The 22,481-nt window shown below is 37.0% G+C and overlaps 2 protein-coding genes, 1 long non-coding RNA gene and 1 pseudogene across 5 annotated transcripts; 3 read left to right on the top strand and 1 right to left on the bottom strand.

Annotated features, from left to right (window-relative positions):
- Positions 1–2,560: 2,560 nt before the first annotated feature.
- LOC148295817 (wax ester synthase/diacylglycerol acyltransferase 8-like) lies at positions 2,561–6,883 on the top strand (annotated as a pseudogene). Its single transcript, XR_015834590.1, has 5 exons — positions 2,561–3,747; positions 4,231–4,791; positions 5,294–5,640; positions 5,948–6,085; positions 6,517–6,883. The product of XR_015834590.1 is annotated as a wax ester synthase/diacylglycerol acyltransferase 8-like (transcript).
- Positions 6,884–10,080: 3,197 nt separating this feature from the next.
- LOC110746542 (uncharacterized) lies at positions 10,081–13,004 on the bottom strand. Of its 2 annotated transcripts, XR_015834591.1 has the most exons (5): positions 12,864–13,004; positions 12,440–12,530; positions 12,122–12,199; positions 10,398–10,440; positions 10,081–10,280 (listed from the first exon to the last, which is right to left on the bottom strand). It is a non-coding gene; the product is annotated as an uncharacterized LOC110746542 (long non-coding RNA). The 2 variants fall into 2 exon arrangements; XR_002524999.2 differs by having other exon boundaries at positions 12,440–13,004.
- Positions 13,005–13,013: 9 nt separating this feature from the next.
- Positions 13,014–17,998, top strand: LOC148295816 (uncharacterized). Its single transcript, XM_088250783.1, has 8 exons — positions 13,014–13,544; positions 14,425–15,213; positions 15,297–15,449; positions 15,543–16,663; positions 16,748–16,832; positions 16,904–16,999; positions 17,098–17,504; positions 17,600–17,998. Exons 2-8 carry the CDS (start codon positions 14,428–14,430, stop codon positions 17,742–17,744), a joined length of 2,793 nt encoding a protein of 930 aa, XP_088106909.1. The 5' UTR covers positions 13,014–13,544; positions 14,425–14,427; the 3' UTR covers positions 17,745–17,998.
- A 2,808-nt stretch (positions 17,999–20,806) lies between these two features.
- On the top strand, positions 20,807–21,532 carry LOC148295815 (uncharacterized). Its single transcript, XM_088250597.1, has one exon. The coding sequence runs from the start codon at positions 20,807–20,809 to the stop codon at positions 21,530–21,532; it is 726 nt and encodes a 241-aa protein (XP_088106723.1).
- Positions 21,533–22,481: the final 949 nt, after the last annotated feature.

Raw genomic sequence — 22,481 nt, 5'->3', positions numbered from 1 at the left:
ATGAAAAGCAGAACCTTTGGTGGTGGCGATAAAAGCACGAACCCAGGTAGCTGGTTCAGTAGGAGTGACCGCATACTTCTATGTAGGGCTGGCAATGGGTCGTGTTCGTGTCGGGTTCGTGTCGACCCACTTATTTCCCGTGTCAATTTCGGGTCAACCCGCTATGACCCATTTAATAATCGTGCGGGTTTCGGGTCGACCCATATATTTCCCATGCGGGTTTCGGGTTAACCTATTAACCCGCTAACGGCGCTAAGTAATAGCAAATTTAAAAAAATAAAAAATTCTAAATGTTGATAATTTAATCAAGTAATTATATTTTTTTATATATAAAATAGTTATTTCATTTTGCCTCTCTCTCTTTAAAACATTAAAACCTAAACCCTAGATACATAATTAACTCAAATTATAAGGAACAATTACTAACAAATATAAGTAACGGGTTCATAAATAATAACATGCATGTTACGAAACTCACAACTGAAAAAATTTAAATTAAAAAAACAGAGAGAGTAGAGAAAATATAAGGAAAAGAAAGAAAAAAAAGATAGAGAGAGGAGAGAAGAGATAAGGAAAAGAAAGAAAAAAAATAGAGAGAGAGAGAGAGGAGAGAAGATTGAAGGAAAGAAAGAAAGAAAAAAGAGAGATGAGAGAAAACTAAAGAGAAGGAAAAGACAAAAAAAAAAAAAGGAGAGAAGAGGAAAGGAAAAGAGAGAAAAATAAAAGAGAGGAGAAAGAAGAAAGAAAAAAAAAATAGGAGAAGAGAGACGGGAAAAGAAAGGAAAACACAAAAGAAAAAGAAACATTATAAATATCAAAAGGCATACCAAAAAATCACAAAGTTGTATGTAGCATGGTGGATAAGACGTTTGAGAGAAATGAGGGTGGTAGGGGTTCGAAATCCCATGTGTGTGTGTTGAAGTCTCCATTTCTCTTCATTTTTTAGCGGGTTAGCGGGTTGTACACGGGTTGACATGACCCGTGACATGACCCATTTAATAAACGGGTTAGATAGGTATTATAGCGGGTTAGCGAGTTGACCCGAAACCCACCCGTTTATTAAACGGGTCAGAACGGGTTGACCCGAAATTGACCTGTTTTTTTATCGTGCGGGTTGAACCCGCTAATTTCTCGTGCGGGTTTCGAGTCGTGTATCGGGTCGTGTCCGAAATTGCCACCCCTACTTCTATGAGTATGCAAGGAGGGAGTGAATTGTAGGGGGTCCTGACATCGCAGCGGAAGTAAGAATTGATATGAGTGTGTGTTTGTGGTTAAGGAGTTGATTTGAGAATTTGAGGAATTTGATGTATGAATTTGATTTAGGGATTTGATTTGAAAGGTATATGTTTAAGGAGTTTGATAAGAGGATTTGATTTGAGAGGTAAGGAATTAAAATTTAGGGTTTGGGTTTGAATTTGAGGGTATAACTTTAAGGGATTAAAGACAATTTAGAATCGATTGCTCTAGTACATGCTAAAATATGAATATGGTTTGAATACTTTAAGTTAATTGTATTATTCTCTATAAAAAAGGTATATATAAGAGTTTACAAGAAAGTTTTTCAAGAAATAGATACAGTAATAAATTAGGAGAATATCTCATAATTATACAAAGATATGTCAACTGTATAAAATAAAGAAGTAAATCACCTAATTAATTAAAGAAATAAATCTTCTTAATTAATTAGGATATCTCACGTCAACAATCATATTAAAGCCTACTATGCCAATTTGCCTCTTGGTTATGAGTGATCCTGGTTCGACTTTCGTGTTCAATTTGTCTCCAATAGTATCTCACTCTGAAAAGGTTAGGCCCTGGGCATTAAGCGCGCAGAAGTTAGATCGATATAATCATCATCCTCATTATTGCACTTTTGACCTGTCGTGGCTTTTATGCAACGCCCACACATCACACCAAGAATGACGCAAATTGTCTAGATTCCAGGCCTAGGCTCCACCTGACCGAGATTATTTTTAAATCCACACACTTATAAAAGAAGAAGAACCAAAGTTTGCTGCCTCTTAATAAATGAAATATCTGTAGAATTTTCAATGATCTGTGGAATTAATTTGCTTCAGATTTTCCCCATATTTTTAAAATTTTCTAATCCTCTTAGAAAAGGTTTTGCCATTAATTAGTCTTATGCTTCATATATATATATAGTAATTGCATGACAAATTCATCATAGTTGAATATCAAAATGGAACCACAAGATGTGGTGTGGTTGGCAAACTGCCATCTTCAGCTGGCGAGCTACCTGGTTCTTTAATGGAAAAAGATTCAAAACACGTTGGAAGTACTTTGTGATTAGGGACAAGTCGAACCCCTATCGGGAATTAATCCCACTCATTGAGTGTGGGGATACCTCATGGTATTTACCCAATTTTTTTTTTTTTATCAAAATGGGCCCCTTTGTACAGGGAAATGTCAAGGAACACTCATTTGTGAGTTTTGCATTTCATTTAAAAAAAACATGCGTACAGTGGTCAGCCTGGACCTCCTATAAATATGCTAGCAAAAAATAAAGAAACTACAACTTCTAATTGAGTTACCTAGAGCTCAAGAAAATGTTGTGAATTAGAACCAACTCACTCCCCTTTAGACCTTGTTGTTGATGGACTTTGGACAAGACTCAATGATGGATGAATCTTACACACACACACAGAAAATAATCAAGCACAAAAGACACAAGTGTTTATAGAGGTTCAGCAATTTGCCTACATCCTCTTTGGTGATCCCCTTGAGAAATTTCACTAGTGAAGATAGGTTACAACTTTGGTTTACAAATGGAAACCCCCTTAGAACACTACCCTCACAATCTGTTTCTCTCACACCCTTGCTCAACACCTTGATACACTTGAGAATTCTCTCCTCTTCTTGACTCACTAGTTCCCAGCTACTTTTCTTCCAACTCTCTCTAACTCTCTTACATTTCAGACTTGCTCACTCTTTCCTTTAATACATGAGCCTCTAGACTTGAGAGAAGACCCTTGCTTTGTCTCCTATGTTCTGCCCTTGAATACCTGACATAGACCACAGGTTAGGCCAGCCACAAGCTATGTATTGATGGTTACTTGTGTAGCCACCCTATATAGAACCATAGGGTGGCTACACCTTGAAAACAAGTCTTCCAATGTCCTTCAATGCTACCTCCAACCTCCCAACTGATTGCCAATGTTCTTCTGACTTAGAAGTGACCCCTAGAGTCCTTGCAAGTAGGTAGGAGGCGATAGCCCTTGAAAATGGAGTCCAAAAACTCGAGGAATCAGAAACAGCACGTGCTGGGCGACCGGTCACAAGAAGGTTTTGCTCCAGACTTCGACTCTGCTTCGAAACGACCGGTCGCAAATAGCAGGCGACCGGTCGCGAATCGATATTGCTCCAGACTTCGACTCTGCTTCGAAACGACCGGTCGCAAATAGCAGGCGACCGGTCGCTAGTCCGAAACCTTGTATCCTTTATGCGAGCCAATTTTCCAACAGAAAACACGTATATAAATTAGATAAGAAGAAGAAGAAGAAGAAGAAGAAGAAGAAGAAGAAGAAGAAGAAGAAGAAACGTACAATGGAGTCTGGGGTGCATGGAAATGAGCCCGTGAGTCCTACTGGCCAATGCCTCAACAGCTCTGTGCTATCCTTGTCAATTCTTGGTGTTTTGGAATTTGATATTCCAATCAATGAATCAAAGATCTTGTCATTCCTTCAGGATGTCTTTCTCCATATCAGCCCTCGATTCTCCTCCATCATGGTGTTTTTTTCCTCTCTATTCTTTTCTACCGTAAACCCTAATATACAAACATACATATATATATATATATATATATATATATATATATATATATATATATATATATAGCTTTAATTGTGGGATTTCTCAAAATATTCGCCGTTAAAAGACAAACTGTCAATAACAAAGGCATCTTATTGATACAAAATCGATCCTTTAAGAAAGGATTCCCATATATATGCATACATTATGGTTAAATTTCTTAATTATTATATTATGGTGCATATGAATATATACTTTAATCTATGTTAGAAGAAAAAGAAAAACACATGCATTTGTGCATTTGTACTTATTTTGGATCATTACAAGTAGATATCATATTTGTTTTCAGTTAAAACTTTGGATGTAGCTTTGTTCTAATACTTTGTACTTTGTTTTAATACTTTCTGCGGTCAATTTAAAAATTATAGATGAGCATTTTATCATATGATTAAAAACGTGCAGGTTGACATTAACGGAGAGAAGCAATGGAAGAGGGTTGAAGTGAAGCTTAGAGATCACGTCCATGTTCCTATTTTTCCATCTGGAATGTCACCTAAATCTTATGATGATCATTTTCATGACTATATTTCAAACATAATACTTGAACAATATCCAAAAGACAAACCACTATGGGAAGTTCATATAATCAAGTACCCAACAAGCAGTGCAGCTGGCAACCTAATATTCAAGCTTCACCATGCCCTTGGTGATGGCTACTCCTTTATGAGTTCTCTGCTTTCTTGTCTTCAAAGAGCTGACAATCCTCTTCCGTTAACTTTTCCTTCGCGCCGGGGATTGAAGCGGGGTGGTGACAGCGAAAATATTTTCAGGTGGGTGTCTGAGACTTTTGCCTCTGTTTTTGACACTGTGAAAGATTTCAGCTGGAACTCTTTGATTCAAGATGATCGCACACCAATAAGATCTGGGAATTATGGAGTTGAGTTTCTGCCAATGACAATATATCAAGCATCACATTCTCCCTTGATGAAATCAAACTTATCAAGACCAAGCTCAACACGGTAACAAACTTATCAAGCATCACATTCTCTCAACTTACCTAGTTCGTTTTCATTATGTTTCACACTTATTTTACTTTACTAATTTTCACACTTAGTAACAAACTTTAATTCCCAGCCTCATGTCCTCTTTCTCACCCACCCGATATTTTCATCTCAATCATATTTTGAGAAATCACAAGTAGTAACATCACATGGCGTTGTGATTATCATACCAAGAAATGACTCCCAAAGTCAAAGTGGAGAGTTTGAAATTTCTCATCCAAGAAAATAAGATACACTTGTTAGATTGTCATATAACGACCTATCATCCTACCATTAACCACCAAAGACCAAGCCGCCTGTTAGTACTAAATGAGAAGTTGACTACACGGAAACCTATTAAATGTTGACCATAAATATGGAAATCTATTAAATGGTGAACTTAAATATTTTTGCACAACGTTGTACATACTGACTTCTTTCATGTATCACGTGTTTAACGAATTTATTTTTTGTGGCAGACGGTGTAAATGATGTGATAGCTGGAGCACTGTTCTTTGCCACTCGACTGTACATGCAAGAGAAGAGCCAAAAATCAAGCACTGCAAGTTGCACAGCCTTGGTTTTGGTCAATACCAGGATCACTCATGGTGATTACAAGCCGATCAAAGAGATGGTCAAACCGGATTCCGAGATGCCGTGGGGGAACCAAATGGCCTTCATGCCGGTGACCATGCCCAAGTTAACTGAATTTTCAAACCCACTGGACTTCGTGTTCAAAGCACAAAAGCTTATAAAGAGGAAGAGAAGTTCTTTTGCTGTTTACGTCAACAAGAAGATGTTAGAAATCGTGAAGAAAATTAGAGGCTATGAGGTGGCCATCATTCCTAAATAAATTAATTTCACTATAAGAAAACATAATTAATATCCATTGACATCCGTGACATAAAATGAGGTTGCTAAAAACACTATTGGCTCAGGTCCTAACATAGCTAACACATGATTATTTGTACCCATTGTGCCCTTAGATCTTAATAGTGCTTTTAGCCAACTCATTTGCCACATCATATCAGTCGCTATTAATGTTTTTTCTTGTAGCGTAATGTATTTGTTTTCTTACATACTTAGAAGAATATATAACATAACGTATTCCTCCTTTGGAATTGGTACCGGTGTTGCAGGGAGCATCAAGATACATGCACAGCAGATTGAAGAACTCGAGCCTCATGATATCAAATATGATAGGGCCAGCGGAGCAAATGGCTTTGGCGGATCATCCAGTTAGAGGAGTTTACTTTATGGTGTTAGGTATACCGCAGGTATGTGGTTATTACTTATTAGTGTCTATTTGCGGAATTTTATCGTGTGCCAATTATATTTCACATTTCTCTTAGAATACACATCACATAATTACAGTGATCCGCTAGATAAATATTATATGTAACCAGTTCAATATTAGTCTTTTTTTATTGCGACTTGCGATGGGCTGTGACATTGTGGTGGGGTGGAGGGAGCTTAGGGATGGGGTGTCCTTCTCATATTCGGTCCTACAAGGGCACATTGTATAATTTGTTCACGTGTTATAATATAAGTAGATATTTATTAATCTTATTCTCTAAAATTGGAAATCTTAATCATATCGTCCATTCATGTTATAACACGTGCACAGGTTGTACCACGTAATCGTATTATAGTACCATACAATAATTTTCATAGTCTGATTCAAATGTTTCGATTAATGGTTTTGCAGGACCTTATCGTAACAGTAGTCAGTTACATGGGAAAGCTGAGGATTGCCTTCGGAACTCAAAATGGCCTAATTGATCCCGAGAAATTCAAGGCCTGCATGGAAAATGCCTTTAAGATGATATTGGAGGCCACATACAATATTCCTACGCGGACATATTAGAAGCGCCTCTCCACCGTTTGGCTTCGTTTAATCATATATGAATTGTGCTCAGTGAAATAAAAATCATGTTAATCTATGCTATTTTAATATGTTTGGTGTGGTTATGTATAAAAGACCTCGATTTGGAGTTTACGATCATATCTGAATTGTGTTCCGTGAAATAACAATCATATTAAATCTTTGTTATGTTATATATGTTTGTTTTGGTTATGTATTATGGGGGAATAGTATAGAGAAGTAATGTGAAGCATAAAAAGATAATGGAATTTTCTATCGCAATTTGTGTTCTTATTCAACTTTGGTATCTACTGTTTACATCCTTATAAATGATGGAGAACTCATAATTTCTGGGTTAAAAATATAATTGTGAGAGCAAAATTTCACATGCGAATCACAAAATAACACGTGGACAAGAATTGGAACAATAGACAACACCTCCCTTCAGAAAGAGGAAAAATAGAAGACAAAACCGTTGATGCCAAAGTGCCTATTCCATGGCATTAAATTCATAACTATTTAAGACCCACTTCCTCACCATTTCTTTTTCACTAACTCTCCACCATCAACACCTCTTTAATCTATTTAATCCATCATGATCCCTTCACTGCCCACCATGAATACATTAACCTTCTACTTTGCCCACTATAAATTTGTCGTCCACTCTTTTTGTAAAGACACACCATTACGACAGATTTCTTTCTCCATATCTTTCAAAGGATATGTTTTCATTGTAAGCAATTGCTAGAACTCTAGCTAAGGTTAAAGGAAATGTACTATTTGAGTAAGTTTGTGCGCATTGTTCTTTGATCCAGCATATGGTATGAAAAATTGCTAATTCTTTTATTTTTGGTTGTTTAAAAATTTCATGTTCTTTTAGTATAATTTATGTTAAGTGCTATTATCTTTTCATGATCGTTCAATTGTATTTTTCTCATTGTTAAGAACTAGCTCAGCACTCTTTTAATTTATAAGAACCGACATTGAGCAGTTCAATTTTTCTAAAAAAATCATTAATAAAAGACAAATATTGTAAAATTAAATTGATTTTACTTTCTTAATCTTCTGATTAAAGTTTCTCTATGATAATTTTAATCAAGTTATAATTTGGATTAAAGAGTAAGAAACATGTCTTTCTTAAAAAACTGAACTTTGGTGCGTTTGTATTTCCATCACTGATTCGATCTTAAACTCAATCTCAACAATATTCAAATCAAATTACATTTTCATTTTTGTTGTCACTTTTATTTTGGTACGTTTACTTGCTTCTTTGTGTTCAAAACTTTCACTATATGCTCCTTGAATATACAATACTACGACTTTGCAACAAGTTTTTGGGTAGTAATAATCTTGGAAGTCCAAGTACCCTATCGTCGATGAGCATGTAGGAAAAAGTCTGAACACAAAGACGCAATGAAATGTACCAAAATGAAAACGACAACAAAAATGAAAAGGTGATTTGATTTGAATATTATAGATATTGAGTTAAAATTGAAATATCAATGATAAAAATAGTAAGGCATCAAAGTTTAATTCTTTAACAGTGCATTTGGATGAGGGAAATAAACTTGGGATTTTGACAAAAGTTAGAATTTCTAAATTGACATGAACCAATTCTCGTGTTTGGATAAAAAAAAACATAGAAATATAGAAATTCCGCGTGGGAAAAAAATGGAATTTGGAGATCATAAATTTCTATTTAAAGGTCGTCATTTCTAAAATCCCAGAGATTGAGTTTTTAAAAATTCAGTGTTTTAGGAAATTTACAAATAAAGGTTAAATTTTGTGTTTTAAATCCGTCATCCAAAGAAGAAACTTTACAAATTCTAGAACATTAATTTCCGTCATTTATGAAATCCTTTGTGGGATCAAAGAACAATTCACAAACTTAGTCAAAGAACATTTCCTTTAGCCTTAGCTAGAGTTTTAGGAACTCATCACAAAGAAAACATAATTTAACTCCTTGAACGAGATGGAAAAAAATTGTAATGGTGTGTCTTTGTAAAAAGGGTGGATGAAATTGATACTTAGGTGACGAGGGGTAAATTTATCTAAACAAACAAGACACAACAACACAACAATCAAGAGAACACACACATCATGCCACAAGGTACCTGCACCCCTAGAAGATTACTAGTGACAACTTAGGCACTCAGAAGGACCCATCAATCTGGGCATCCCCTGTGCTAGCAACAACTATGGTGAAAGTGTGTGAAGTCATCAATATCAATTAAACAGCAAACAGCAGATATAGATGACTAGTCAAACACCAAGAACAGAAACCCAGAAATGCAAAACAGATTTTGTTTACCCAGAAACCCACCATTGGGAAAAACTGGGAGTCATCAACCGACTAGGCAATCCACTAAGTAGAAAAAGATTCTTACAAAGGAATACAAGCAAGCTCAAGAAAAACTTAGATCTATTTAGGAAGATGAGCTATACCTCCTTTGTGCAATCTTCTTCTCCAACTTAGCAAAGCTTGAAGCTATGTTCTTCATGGCAATGGCAGCTCCTTCTCCAGCTCGTTCATCCCATGGCACTAGCTTGCAAGCTCCAACTTAGAACGAAACCAAACTTTGGATTCAAGGGAGAAAGACCAATTTCTTCAAGAAACCATACTCTTGAAGAAATCAGTCATGAATCCGATCTAGATCTATATGTGAGAATGATTTAAATAGCTAGATGTAGATTCATATTTCAAAAGCAGTTTTTCAAAAAGAAATCAATTAGAAAAACTCATAGATGAAATATATGGTTTTCTCTTGAGGAAGAAGAGAAAGATGGCAAGCCAATCTTTCCAAAACTTCCACACAAAAGAGACGGCTTCCAAATGAGGGATTTTCTTGCTTTTACAGACAAAAGAATCCCTTAGGTCAGACTGACACATGGCAGCTGAGAGAGAAAATAGAATAGGACCACTACAAGAAAACAGGTCTTCTGTGAAGACGAGTAGTCGTCACGTAAACATGTAAATTCGTCACAGTTGACAATATGTGACGCATTTTCGGCGTCACAAGGTTCGTCACCTATACCCCGTCACAAATTGTTTGACGTGACGAATTTATGATTCGTCACATAATGGTTCTATATGTGACGAATGTTTCGTCACATATAGTACCTTTGCACAAGGCATCTTTCGTCACTTATTATATCTATCGGTGACAAGCCGCATTGGTCACATTTCACAAGCGTCAGTGGGGAGTTGTTTCTCACATATTTATCAAAATTGTGGGGAGTTGTTCCTCATATATTTATGAAAATTGTGAGAGTGTACGTCCCACATATAATCTGACCAGGATTCAATTCAATTAAATTCAACTTGATTACTACTATTCCCCATTATATTCTTTTCTTGTATAATATAGCAAAATAATACATTCATGATCCCAAAGTTTCACAAGTAAATTGAACTCAAATTTCATTCCATTACGTCAAAATAATTACATTGTTTTCAATAGTCATAATTACATGTTTTTTTTCTTCTCATAACTACAATGTAATTTTTCTACAACTGAAAGTAATGTTGTCCCAAGATGAAAAAGAGTTGAACCAAATTGCAAACGATCCTCAACGACAACCAAAAAGAATGGATCTTTTTGGTTCAACTGTCATAAAAAAGAAAAATGGTCATAAAAATGGATATAGAAGATATAAAATTAGGGCAAATTACCATTGGGGAAGAACATCAAGCTGTTTAACAGAGAGATAAAAGGCCAAATTACCATTGGGGAAGAACATCCTTATTTATGGCTGGGAAGCTATACACTGCCAGAAAATATAAAACATAATACAAAATTGTTAACATTAAAGTGAGAAGACAAACAGAATTAATGTTTGATATCTAAGAAGTGACCATGGTGAGGAAAATAAAAGGATGAAAAACAGAATCCATCAAAGGATTAAATGTCAAGAAGCATGAAAAAATAAAAATCACACTCCTAAAAATGAAGGTGTACATACAAAGCATAAAAAGCTAAAAAAGAATCTTTCCCGTGGTAATATAGGCAGAAAATATGGCCTCCATTTAACAAAAAGATGTGCTTACACAACAAATTGACAAAACAAATCCATTTTTCTTTCATTTACACAGAAAAAATCATGTACAAACATCTAGACAAATAATTCAAATACATCTTAAACCATCTAAGAAGTTAACTCACTACAAGAAAAAAGCCTTTTAACAAGGTCTTTATGTACTGTCAATTAGTGGTCTACTTGTTCTTCCAAGGATATTGACTGTGGCTAGACACAGAAATAAACAAAAGAAGAATTAATAGAAAATCAGTAAAACTATCAACCTATTATTAACCAACTAATAAGAATTCCAAAGTTTTAGATAGTTCTAAACACACAAGGACTTGAAATTGGTAAACACAAGTGGAGCCCAATTCCAACAAAAGTTAAAATCTATGCAGCCATCCAAAGTTGTTGCGATAATTCAATAATCATTTTCACAGTGCAGCCAAGATGTGAAGAATGAAAGAAGAAATAATATTTATATTTGAAGTGTAAGTCTGCAGCCCATGTGCAATTGCAAGTGCCGCCAGCGAAAGAGAGGAATGTAGCAGTCCACTTAAGAGAATATTGCAGGGCAAGGTTTGAACACTTTATTGTGAATTCCATCCAAACAAAAGAAAAGAAAGGCAATTAACAAATGAGATGCAGCTGGTGGACGCCACACTTTAGCTTTGTCAGGTTGTAGGGAGTGTAGCAGCTAACTCAAGAGAATATTGCAACAAAAGCAACTAGATGAATGACCAATGCAGAGCCCACGTGAAGAGAGCACAAAACATGGCAGCCAGCACTTGAATTTTGCAGCTGAATTTGAAGGTCTCCAACCTCTATAAATAGAGAACAACGGCAAGTGAAGTGGGTGTGCAGATACAGAGCCTTACGGCAAAGAGAGCAAGGATAGAGAGAAGGAGTGAACCGAGAGCTATTTGGGCTCTCTTGTAGTTGTTCCTCACCTCTCATAGTTCTCATTTATTTCTTATGTATTTTAATTTCTTTGTTTTGTTTTTATTTTTAATTATGTCTACCTAAACTCCTAGATTAAGGTTGAGGAGGAAACACCATTATGAAATAAAGTTCTAGTTTTATCTTTCAATTCCCTACTATTTTGTTCTTCACTGTTTATAATTTTTCACTTCATGATTCTTTGACTATTAATAAACTCCTTGTCATGATTCTTTGACTATTAATTTCTCTAACAAGAAAAACAGAGAATTAATTCAAAAAATGGTGAATGCAGAGTCCAGGGCAACAACCAATTGAACATATGACAACATTATCATATATCAAATTGAATACTTGGGATATATAAACAAAAATCTACACCACTGTCATTGACATAAGAGTATTAAGTACTGAAAAAAAAATTGCTTGGATTCATAGAAGAGTCAAATTGTCAAAATACAAACTGTCATACTTCAATGTAGGAACTCACCAGTGGATCCCTTCCTTTTAGTCTCACAACATTAGCTCCAGCTTCAGCAAAACTCAGTAGCAATTCATGTAGCACCTCCTGAAAGGGGGAAAAAACGATTCAGCTCTTTCCCAAGACCCCAAAGTAAAGCCCCAATTCACTTCTCTAACCCAGATACAAATTAACACAAACCCAAATACCCAATTCACCAAATTGCCTAAAGGTTTCAAATTTATAGTTAGAGAGAACCCATATCAGAAACTCAATTGAAAATCAAAATAAAATTTGAAAGGTTGTTTCAGCTAATACAAGAAATGTTGATAAAGATTAGTGCTTTACCTGGGTTCTGCTGTGGTACCCAGCAGTCTTGCCCACATAGAGAAGTCTAGCACCAGAGTCAACCAATTCCAACGCATCATTGGACACCAACCTATCATACAACAATAGATCAGCATTCTGAATAACTCTATAAGCCTTCAATGTCAGGAACTCAGGGTCCCCAAGCCCTGTCCCCACCAAGAACACATTTCCAGACCCACACTTGCCGCTGCCACACCCTCCTTCGACCAAGAACACATCTCAAGGGGATGAGAGATTACAAGTGGAAGGTGGACTTAATTAAAAGTGGTTATTGTCGGGGGAATAGATTGAAATCAGAATTTGTTTGTGATTGAATGTGGGAGACAATGGGTCACGCGAAGGGGGAGACAGAGAGGGAGTAAGGGAGAGAGGGAGAAATAGAGAGAGAGAGAGAGAGGAAGACCAGTGGTCGTCGTGTCCGGAGAGGAGGAGTGGTCGTCGTCGCCGGTGGTTTGTGGATGAGAGCGCAGGTAGTGTAGATGAAGCGTTGGGTTTTGTTCTTGGGCTAGTGTAGATGACGATGAAGATGAAGCATTTGACTTAAGGCCAGACTATAATGAGTGGAAAGTTATGAGTGGTAAGTTATAAGGGGTTCACTTTATAGCCATCAGATCAATCCAAAGGCTAGGGAGAATTGAGATAAAGTTTTGCAATCGGGTAGGTGAGGAACCCAAACCCGAATTTAATATCCAGCATTGAAGTTGGTCCCAAAAAAAAAAAAAAGAGGCAAGTTCGAAGTTTGAACAGAAAAAATCAATTCGAAGTTTGAACAGAAAAAACCCATCACTCTAAAACCCATAGCTCTGAGAAACTGCTAAGCTCTGAGAAAAGGTTGAAGGCAACGATTAACGACGGTTGAAGGCAACGGTTGAACGCAGCGCAACTCCATTCTCTAAACCCTGAAAAAGTATTTATTTTCAGTGGAAGGGACAAAGGCGTGGATTCCGAAACAGTGAAGTGGCGAAGCAGTGGAAGGGGAAGGAGAGAAGCCGTATTTGTTGGAAGTGAAAGGTTCCATTTGTGGAGCAAAGCCGCACAAAGACCCCGCACAGACACCTTGCGATTGTTCAATAACCAACATTTGGTGAGTAATTTATGGAATTTGAGTTTAGGGTTAGAGTAAAGGTTTTCCCCAATTTGTACCATCAATGTTGTTGGATTTGGCATCTCTTCCTTGTGCTTCACTTGCATGTTAATTTTTGCTTGTGTATATGTTAAAAAATGAATGAAAATCAAGTCAACAACATGTTAATAACATGTCAATAACATATCAATAATGATATGAATAAGATAATGGTGTTGAATTGGAGGAGACCCTGAAGTCAATAACATGTCAATAACATATCTCTGGCGCTAGAATATATATATTTTTTGAAATAAATATTATTTCCCTTGTTGCTAAATTTGCCTGTGAAAAATGAGAAGATATAATAATAAAGTCATTAATAAAAGTGCAAAGCATTTGAAATGAAGGTTGATCCATGATCATAGTGGCTGACTGAAGAAAAAGCTAGAAAGAAAGAAGGATGTGGCAATGGCTTAGCAAGCAGATAGCAGAGCAAATGCTTTGCTTTGCTTCCTTCCACTATCTTTCTTATTTATTTATTTATTTTGTGTTGTGTATGAGATGACAATAATTGTCATGTGTGTGAAGTGCAGAACTTGCCTAGATTGCACTCACACTCACTCATGCATCAACCATTGATTGGAGTTTGTATCCAAAAATAAAACACATGCTATTGGTTGTAATTCACAGAATCATTGCATTAACAGGTGTTTGCACAAAATTTGTCATATTGCTTTGATGATGTTAAAGGCTGTGATCAGTAATCCCTATGCGCATGTACTTCATAAAATTTGTAATGTGCCTGGTTGACTAGTTATGTAAATACTAAATACCAATATGATTGTGCAAATACGTGGTGGTAGTATATGTGTTAACGTTATTTCATCTTGTATGTTAGGAAATGGGATCCAACGTGCAGCTGGTATGGCCAGAGTCAGAGGCATATGCGTCACGGGTGAACAACTGCTCACATGCAAATTCAACCCTAGCTGCAATTCGAGCGAAGTTGAGTGCGGAACAATTAGAACAATTCAAGACATCATGCTTTGGCCATCTTCTGAATATAGACAAGATTCAGTTTAGCGGGCAGATTGTGCATGGAGTTGTGTTGCATCGAGTCGCGGGGCAGGGTGTGAAAGACTTGGATGGACTGAGTTTCTTAATAGGGTGCGACGTTGCTCAGTTTACTCGTCAGGATTTCTGTTTGATCTCGGGGCTTCGTTTTGGGGAAGTGCCTGAAGTTTCCAGTGGAGAAAGTGCTGAAATTAGACTTCAGAAAAGATATTTTATAGACGAAGGAATTACATGTAATGCTTTAGAAGAAGCATTTATGAGGTGCAAAGAGAGAGATGACGTCTACAAGCTAGCTCTTGTTTACTTTGCTGAGTTAGTGGTTTTGGGAAGGGACAAGCATTTGAACATCAATGTAAATTACCTGACCCTTGTAGAGGACTTGGATGCGTTCAACAGGTATCCGTGGGGTTCGGTGTCGTTTGACAAAACCCAAGACAGTCTATTTTCTGCACCAACAAAGTATATGAAAAGCTTTGAAAATGAAGAGGGAAGAGAGAAGGGGAAAAGTAAGGTAACGGGAACAAGCCGGAAAAATGAGAAGGGCAAGAAGCATAAGCATGGTGAAGTGCAAAGGGGTGGGTGGAGTTTTAAAGGTTTCACGTATGCTTTCCAGGTACATGGTAATAATGTTCATGTCAGTTATGCTTTGTGAACTTTAAAACTTAAAGAATGACTTTTGTCCTGTGAATTGTGTAGATTTGGGTATATGAATTAATTCCTAGAATGGTGGACCTGAATTACTGCAAGGTTGTTGATCCAACAGCTGTCCCGCGTATTTTGCGATGGAGAACGACTACGTCTATGCCCGAGATGAGGAAGTTGAACAATTATTTTTTCCAGAGCAAAGAGGTTTGGTTTGCAGCCCTTGAAACTATTTATAAGATTCAATGAAATTATTAAGTAGAATGATTGAATATGAATATTGTCTGTATTCTGAAACAGTCAGTTCAGTTGCGGGCGCTACGTCCGAGTGAAGAGGAAATGAGACAATCATATTGGAGTTGGCCACAGGATCGCCCTGCTGTTGTCTCGGCAGAGTCAATTCCTTCTTCATGTGCTGATCTTGATGAGTTGAACAAGCTGGTAAGCTTGTTGAGGTCCGAGTTGTTTCAAGTAAAGCGGGAAAATGACGTCCTTGAGTTAAAGGTCATACGGATGGAAAAACTTTTGGACCACTGTTTAGGTCCTCAGTTTGAGCAGGAAGTAAGGAGGGACCTAGCTTTACTGAAAGAGAGGACGAATCGTTGTGCCATCTCACATCTATTTACGGGATCTGACGAAATGGATGATAGTGAATGGGATGAAGGGCCAAGTAACAGATATGAGGGAGAGGAAAAGGGCGAGGAGGGGATTGAAGGGGGTGAAGTGCAAAGAAAACCAAGTGAGGTAGAGGAAGCGCAAAGGAAAAGAAAAGAGGGAGAGCAAGTGAAAATAAAAAGCAGCAAGGGAGAGGAAGCGCAAAGAAAGAGCAGTGAGGGAGAGGAAGTGAAAAGAAAAAGCAATGAGGGAGAGGAACTGCAAAGAAAGAGCAGTGAGGGAGAGGAAGTGAAAAGAAAAAACAGTGAGGGAGAGGAACTGCAAAGAAAAAGCAGTGACGGAGGGGAACTGCAAAGAAAAAGCAGTGATGGAGAGGATCCGCAAAGAAAAAGAAGGGAGGGCAAGGAAGTGAAAAGTAAAAAAAGTGAGGAAAAGGAAGTGCAAATAAAGGAATGTGAGGAAGCGGATGATGAAGTTGTTTTGGTTTGTGATGACATTGGTGAGAGCACGGCGGGGACAACTGTTGAGTTTAATCTCGGGGATATTGATTTGGATCAACCTACAGCTGTGCTATCTGAGTTGAACGTTTGGTTGAATGATAAAGGTAAAGCTGTGGAACAAGGGGTCCAATTACGAAAGAGAAAGAGGATTATTCCTATGTGGAAGATCATTGAAGCTAGTGAATTGGTGAAAAAAACTATGCCAGAGACAACCCGACTTCGGATGTTAGACCCAATGAAGGCGATTCCGCATGATGATATGGTGAAATTGCTGAAACTTTGTTGGGAATGGCGCCTTAACCCAAAGTAAGTCCCTTGTTTTTTGAGATAGAAGGCATTAGTGTATATATTTTTAAATTGTTGTGATCTAAAACTTTGTTATATTCACAGTTTAGTGATGCAATTTGGCCACGTGGAAGCTGAGATTGAATTCTTCGCTTCCCTCGTAAAAGCTGACGGTTGGCTGACAGGAGATGTAAGTTTAATTGATTATGCATTTGTTTTAATGTACATAGATTATGAGATTGACCAGAAAAACATGTGCAGCACATTGATTTGGGGTTGTATCTCATCCGGAAGCGACAACAAGATTTGGAGGTTGTAGAAATATCGAACTGGACAACGACCGATGTATTTTTCATGGTATGTCATAGGGCTTGACCAAGTGCAGTTAATAATTACAAATTATCCATACTTGCTTTGTGGAGGTGTTTAACCATTGATTGTTTTCTATTTCACAGAATCACATCCATACTTGCTTTGTGGATAATAAAAGAAAAAAAGAGCAGGCTGGGTGGAAAATTAGAAACAGTTTAGTGAACGTTGTAAATGGCAAGGTTCCGGCGTGTGGGGTGGATTGGCAGAACGTGTATAAGGTGTATGCCCCTTGTATGTTGACGAAGCATAAGCATTGGGTGGCTCTAATGATTGATCTGGTTAAGTGTGAAATCAAAGTGTACGATTCAATGGTTTCAGTTATTCCAGATGAGATGTTAAAGGAAGAACTCGCCCCGCTTTCAATTACGATTCCAAATCTTCTCAACTCCATCGACTTTTATGAAGAAGGTGTTTACGCAAACGACTGCAGCAGAGATTGGTGGTGTCCATGGCCAATAGAACGTGTGGATGTTCCACAACAATCTAATCAGTGAGCACAACTTTTTCTTTAATTTTATTACTTGAAATTGTCAATTACGTTACAATGTCATTACTTGAATTGATCGAGTTCTTGATTTGCTTCAGAGGCGATTGTGGCATGTTTGTGTTGAAGTACATTGAGCTTTTGAGCGCTGAGATTCCGTTAGCTACTTGCACCGCACAGAACATGCCCTTTTTCCGGTTGAAGTTGGCTGCAGAGATATTACGGGGAGATGCTTACATGCCATGATAGTGGTTGAAATGGGTTCAGGTACGTGATGATTAAATTGGTTTTGGAAATCTCCAATTTGAAAGTCATGTAAATACACAATACAGATCCACGGCTCCTTTTCGAATTCTACCTCTGCTCCTCAATTCTTCTTCGTCTTTCTCAATCTTAGTGTATTTTTGTACATAATTTTAAGTTTAAGTTATTGGACAACAATTAGAACCAAAATATTATTATAGCGGATGCATGCTTTCATTTTGATTAGTGTGATACTACGCTACGTTTATTCTCATATTAGGCTAAATGTATATAGTAGCTGGATGCAGAGCATGGACAGAAAAATGAAGAATCTGAAATGGAGATGCAGAGGCTTAGTGAGGAGAAAAGTAAATGGATCTGTAAATCTAGTGCACGTGGGCAAATGTAAATGGATAGGCATATGCGTTTTTGAAGTTAGGCACATGCCATTCCCATACATAGAAGTACATCTGGAGTGTAAAGTTTTTTTGGATTTAATGAAACAAACATCTCTGTAATATTGCCCTAACTCCTTCACGACATTTACATAACCTTAACCAAACTGCATTGAATTGGGATTGGAAGACTGCATATGTGAACAATGACTGATGGCTTTTTAAAGTGTATTACATTATTGCAAAGTAATATGTCATGATTTATCCAAGCCACCATTCCAAATATCACATCCCAATCTTTAAGCCGTTCACCATGCCTTAACTTAATCGCAATGGGTTGCGTGTGTATTGATTGTAATTCTGTAAGGGAAATAGGCGGCTATGCCCTCGCCTCCAATGTTTTATTCAACCATGCCCTCTTTATAGAAACACATGCGATATACATGCAGTAACCCTTCAGTAAACATTCAGTAAACCGTCAATAAACCTCAATAAAACTTCAATAAACATTTCCCATCTGCAATGCTATAAAAACTTCCTATTGGTTCCGTACCGCCCATCGGGTTTGAATCCCTCTTTCCTTTATAATCGGTTAATAAATTCGTTGATTTTCTTTATTTTATTGGTCTTGGGCAACTCAGTAGCATAAAAGTAATGTATATTGGTGCATCTATATTGCTTGTCTATTGCGTGCATAACGTACATTTATTGCGTGTGTATTGATTGTTTATTGCTTACGAAGGAAATAAACAACAATACAAGGCAACAGACAAGCAATATACATGCAATACACATGCAATCTATACGCAATAGACATGCAATATACATCAGTCCCTAATTTCACCATCCATAAGGGAGTCGTATCGATTAGGAAATTCTACTGAATAGTTGTTCTTCCTACTAATAAACAATCAATAAACCTTCAATAAACATTCAATATCGGACAATAACATGCGAAATACATGCAGTAAACAATCAATAAACCTTCAATAAACATCCAATATCCGATAAATAACATGCGATACAGATGCAGTACACAATCAATAAACCTTCAATAAACATCCAATATCCGATAAATAACATGCGATACAGATGCAGTAAACAATCAATAAACCTTCAATAAACATCCAATATCCGATAAATAACATGCGATACACATGCAGTACACAATCAATAAACCTTCAATAAACATCCAATATCCGATAAATAACATGCGATACACATGCAATAAACAATCAATAAACCTTTAATAAACATCCAATATCCGCGCTATAACATGCGATATACATGCAGTAAACAATCAATAAACCTTTAGTATACGCCAATAAACAATCTACCTATTTCAAGAACAATAATTTAAACTCAATGCCAATCCACCTATTTCAAGAACAAATATTACAAAATGGGTTTGAAAACTCATTGGTGGTGCGTGCAACATGTCTTTTTGGGGAGAACTTTTACAATCCTTGAAACTGTGCACTTAATTGGTCATTAAAAGAACAAATAATATTAAAATTGATAAAAGTAATAAAACTAATACCAAGTCCTTAATGGACTTCAGCATATTCAGCACCGTAGCATCATACGTGTCATCTGGCTGTTCTGCTTGAGCGGAAGTTACATCAACCCATTCAAATCCATTGCAACTGGTGGCTCCCTAATTGCAGGCATCATATATGCAAAATAATTGTGTCAGAGTTAGACCAAGGTTTTTTTCACCCACATACATATTCTGGAAATGAAAACTTACATAGGAGGTTAGGCACTTCCAAAATGGCTTCCCTCGATTTTTGTCTGATTTTGAAACCCGAAGCACCATTGCAGCTCCACAGTACGGACACCTCTTTGTTTGAGCGGGAGATGAAGACGAAGACATGTTGAATCTTCTCACTTGTACCTTTTCTCACTCAGATCTTCTCACTGAAACCTCTTCGGAATCATACCTTCTCACTCAGATCTTCTCACTCAAACCTCTTCGGACTCAGAGCTCTCTCATCTCTGCCCAAATGCGATTATATCCTCTTTTCTGTCTGTGGGTGGGTTGGGCATGCTTTCGACACATGTACCGTCAGATATGGGGCACTGTTTACCCCATAAACCAATATAATATTTAACTACCAAAACCCAATATGAAAATTGAGGGAAAACTGCCCTAAACCCTATATTATTTTCATTATATTTCATTAAACCAACTAGTTGGATAAACATCCATCACATTTTAATAACATTACTACTATATTTCGGTGTGGGAAAATGAAAAGTTATGTGATGGGACATTCTGTGACTAGTCAGTAATCCGTCACATTTGTTTCATTGACATAAAAAGGGCGGGAAAATCCTAAAATTGCCTATGCATATAGGTTCTTAATTTACTTTTTGACTGTCTGACTTTGCATTTCGATGACATTTTCCTTCTCTTCTGTTTTTCTCTAGTTTTAGGGTGTTGGTTCAGTTTCTTTAAAAAGGGTCAAGTGAGAAAAACCTCAAGTGGAAACACATTTTCCAAACGGTACAACAAACACACCCTATAACAGAACCAAAACCCCATCTATTCTCATTTCTCCCCTCTTCCACTCCTCAAATCGTTCCATTCCAAAAAAATAGAAACACATGAATTCCAAATATTTCACTACAGTCGGAGGAAAGAGAAGGAAGCATATCCATTTGGAGATGCCCCAAGCCTTCATCCCGGAGTTGGCTTGGTTTAAAGTGATGTTATACGTGGCAACCCAATCTTCGGAAGATCTCTTCCGTATGGCATCTGTGTGCCCATTATTCCGGACGTTGGCAAACACTCCACAAGTGTGGAACACCATTTCAATGGCTAAGTACCCAGACCATCATAGCTGGTACCATGCTAATCCTGCGGTCCAGCTTTTCTTGCAACAATGCAGAGCTTGCGAGAACCCTGAGTCGATATTTAGAGAGGCGTTCGAAGTTTTTTTCATGCATGGTAACGTGGAAGCGTTGTATGGGATGCGCATCGCAGCCACGGCAGGCAATATGGAAGCGGCATATATAGTTGGACTTCTTGGTATGTCTGGAATTGGTCAGTCAAAAGAGGATGCATTAGAATTTTTGTGTTCTTTGAATCAACGTAACAACATTGATATGAAAGGAACCAGGGATGCTTTGAGACGAAGATTAAGCCGAGTTTGGAATGTTGCAAGACATATCGTAGATATGTTTTACTATGGGAAGATTAAGTTCAATCATTGCAGCGCTTGTAACAACAACGAATGGTGTTTTGTTATTGAAGGCTGGCCTACTGAAGCAAAGATAAATCCTTCGTTCTGGACTTGTTGCAATCGATGCAAATGGCACCGTGAGAGTGTTTTTTGGTTCAAGGTAATGCGTGTGTATGTTGTGCCAGGGAATCCATACCCTTATAATTAGTTGTAGTATGTTTTTAAGGTTTTTATGCTTTCTTGACTTGCTTCTCTTCAGTTCTACGTTGGCTGGCTACGTTGGCCAAATGTTGGGTTTTAATGTATTTTGTCTGGTGTTTGTGCAGTCATAAACCGTTTCATATATAAATCTACGTATATATATTTGTATACTTGAATGCTTACTGACATCAGAGATGGGTAATATGACATCTTACTGACATAGATATTTTGCCCAACTACAATCTTAATATTTGGTAAACGAAAAGGCGTGCATGGAGTGAGCTGTCTGTTCACCAGTGCTTGGAAAAGACATTTTCCCACTTATCATATCCTAAACTAATTTTTTTCTGATGCCATACAATGGTTGACATGTATTTTTTTCATTTACTTTTTCAAAACATCCCTTAACCCTAATAAAAATTAGAAGTTAAGAAATTGAAGAAGAGAGAAACTAATTGGCACCTGAAATGGTCTTTTCGCATAACAAAATTACAAAAAAAAAAAAATTAGGGTCAATAAAATTAATAAATATAGAAGGTAAAAAGTCATATAATAATAATTTAGGGTCAAGAACAATATCATAATAATTTAGCGTCACCACGAAACGGGGAATTCAGTAAAAAAGATTAAGCCTCAATGAATTCGTAGCAATTTTCGGAAGTTTTTTATTATCATTTTTGTGTTTTTAGTTATGAATTTTGTAAGGCAAAACAATAAAATAAGAATTTAGGGTAAAAAGCAAGAATGTTTGGTTGCAACTGACGTACACTTGTGCAAGTGGTGAAAGGTATGCACTGAGATCGCGCCATGTGTCAACTTGCGATTATTTGGGGTTTTTTAGTGCAAACAACTTGAACAAATTGTAATAAATAGTCGGAAAATCGTAAAAATGCCCCGAAAATTACTCCGGCCTCCTTGTGACGTTATAAAACTAGAGGAACCTATAAAGCATCCAT

The sequence above is a fragment of the Prunus avium genome, chromosome 3 (assembly GCF_965620075.1).
Source record: "Prunus avium chromosome 3, drPruAviu1.hap1.1, whole genome shotgun sequence".
In the NCBI taxonomy this organism is placed as follows: Eukaryota; Viridiplantae; Streptophyta; class Magnoliopsida; order Rosales; family Rosaceae; genus Prunus; species Prunus avium.
The sequence above is the reverse complement of the archived record's forward strand: the minus strand, read 5'-3'. Positions and strand labels throughout refer to the sequence as shown.

Excerpts from the sequence above, each read along its gene's own strand:
- LOC148295816 (XM_088250783.1), top strand. The coding sequence starts at position 14,428 with ATGGGATCCAACGTGCAGCTGGTATGGCCAGAGTCAGAGGCATATGCG. Across the intron at positions 15,214-15,296 it reads GTTTCACGTATGCTTTCCAG|ATTTGGGTATATGAATTAAT; the intron begins GTACATGGTAAT and ends TGAATTGTGTAG. Across the intron at positions 16,833-16,903 it reads ACGGTTGGCTGACAGGAGAT|CACATTGATTTGGGGTTGTA; the intron begins GTAAGTTTAATT and ends AAACATGTGCAG.
- LOC148295815 (XM_088250597.1), top strand. The coding sequence starts at position 20,807 with ATGCCCCAAGCCTTCATCCCGGAGTTGGCTTGGTTTAAAGTGATGTTA.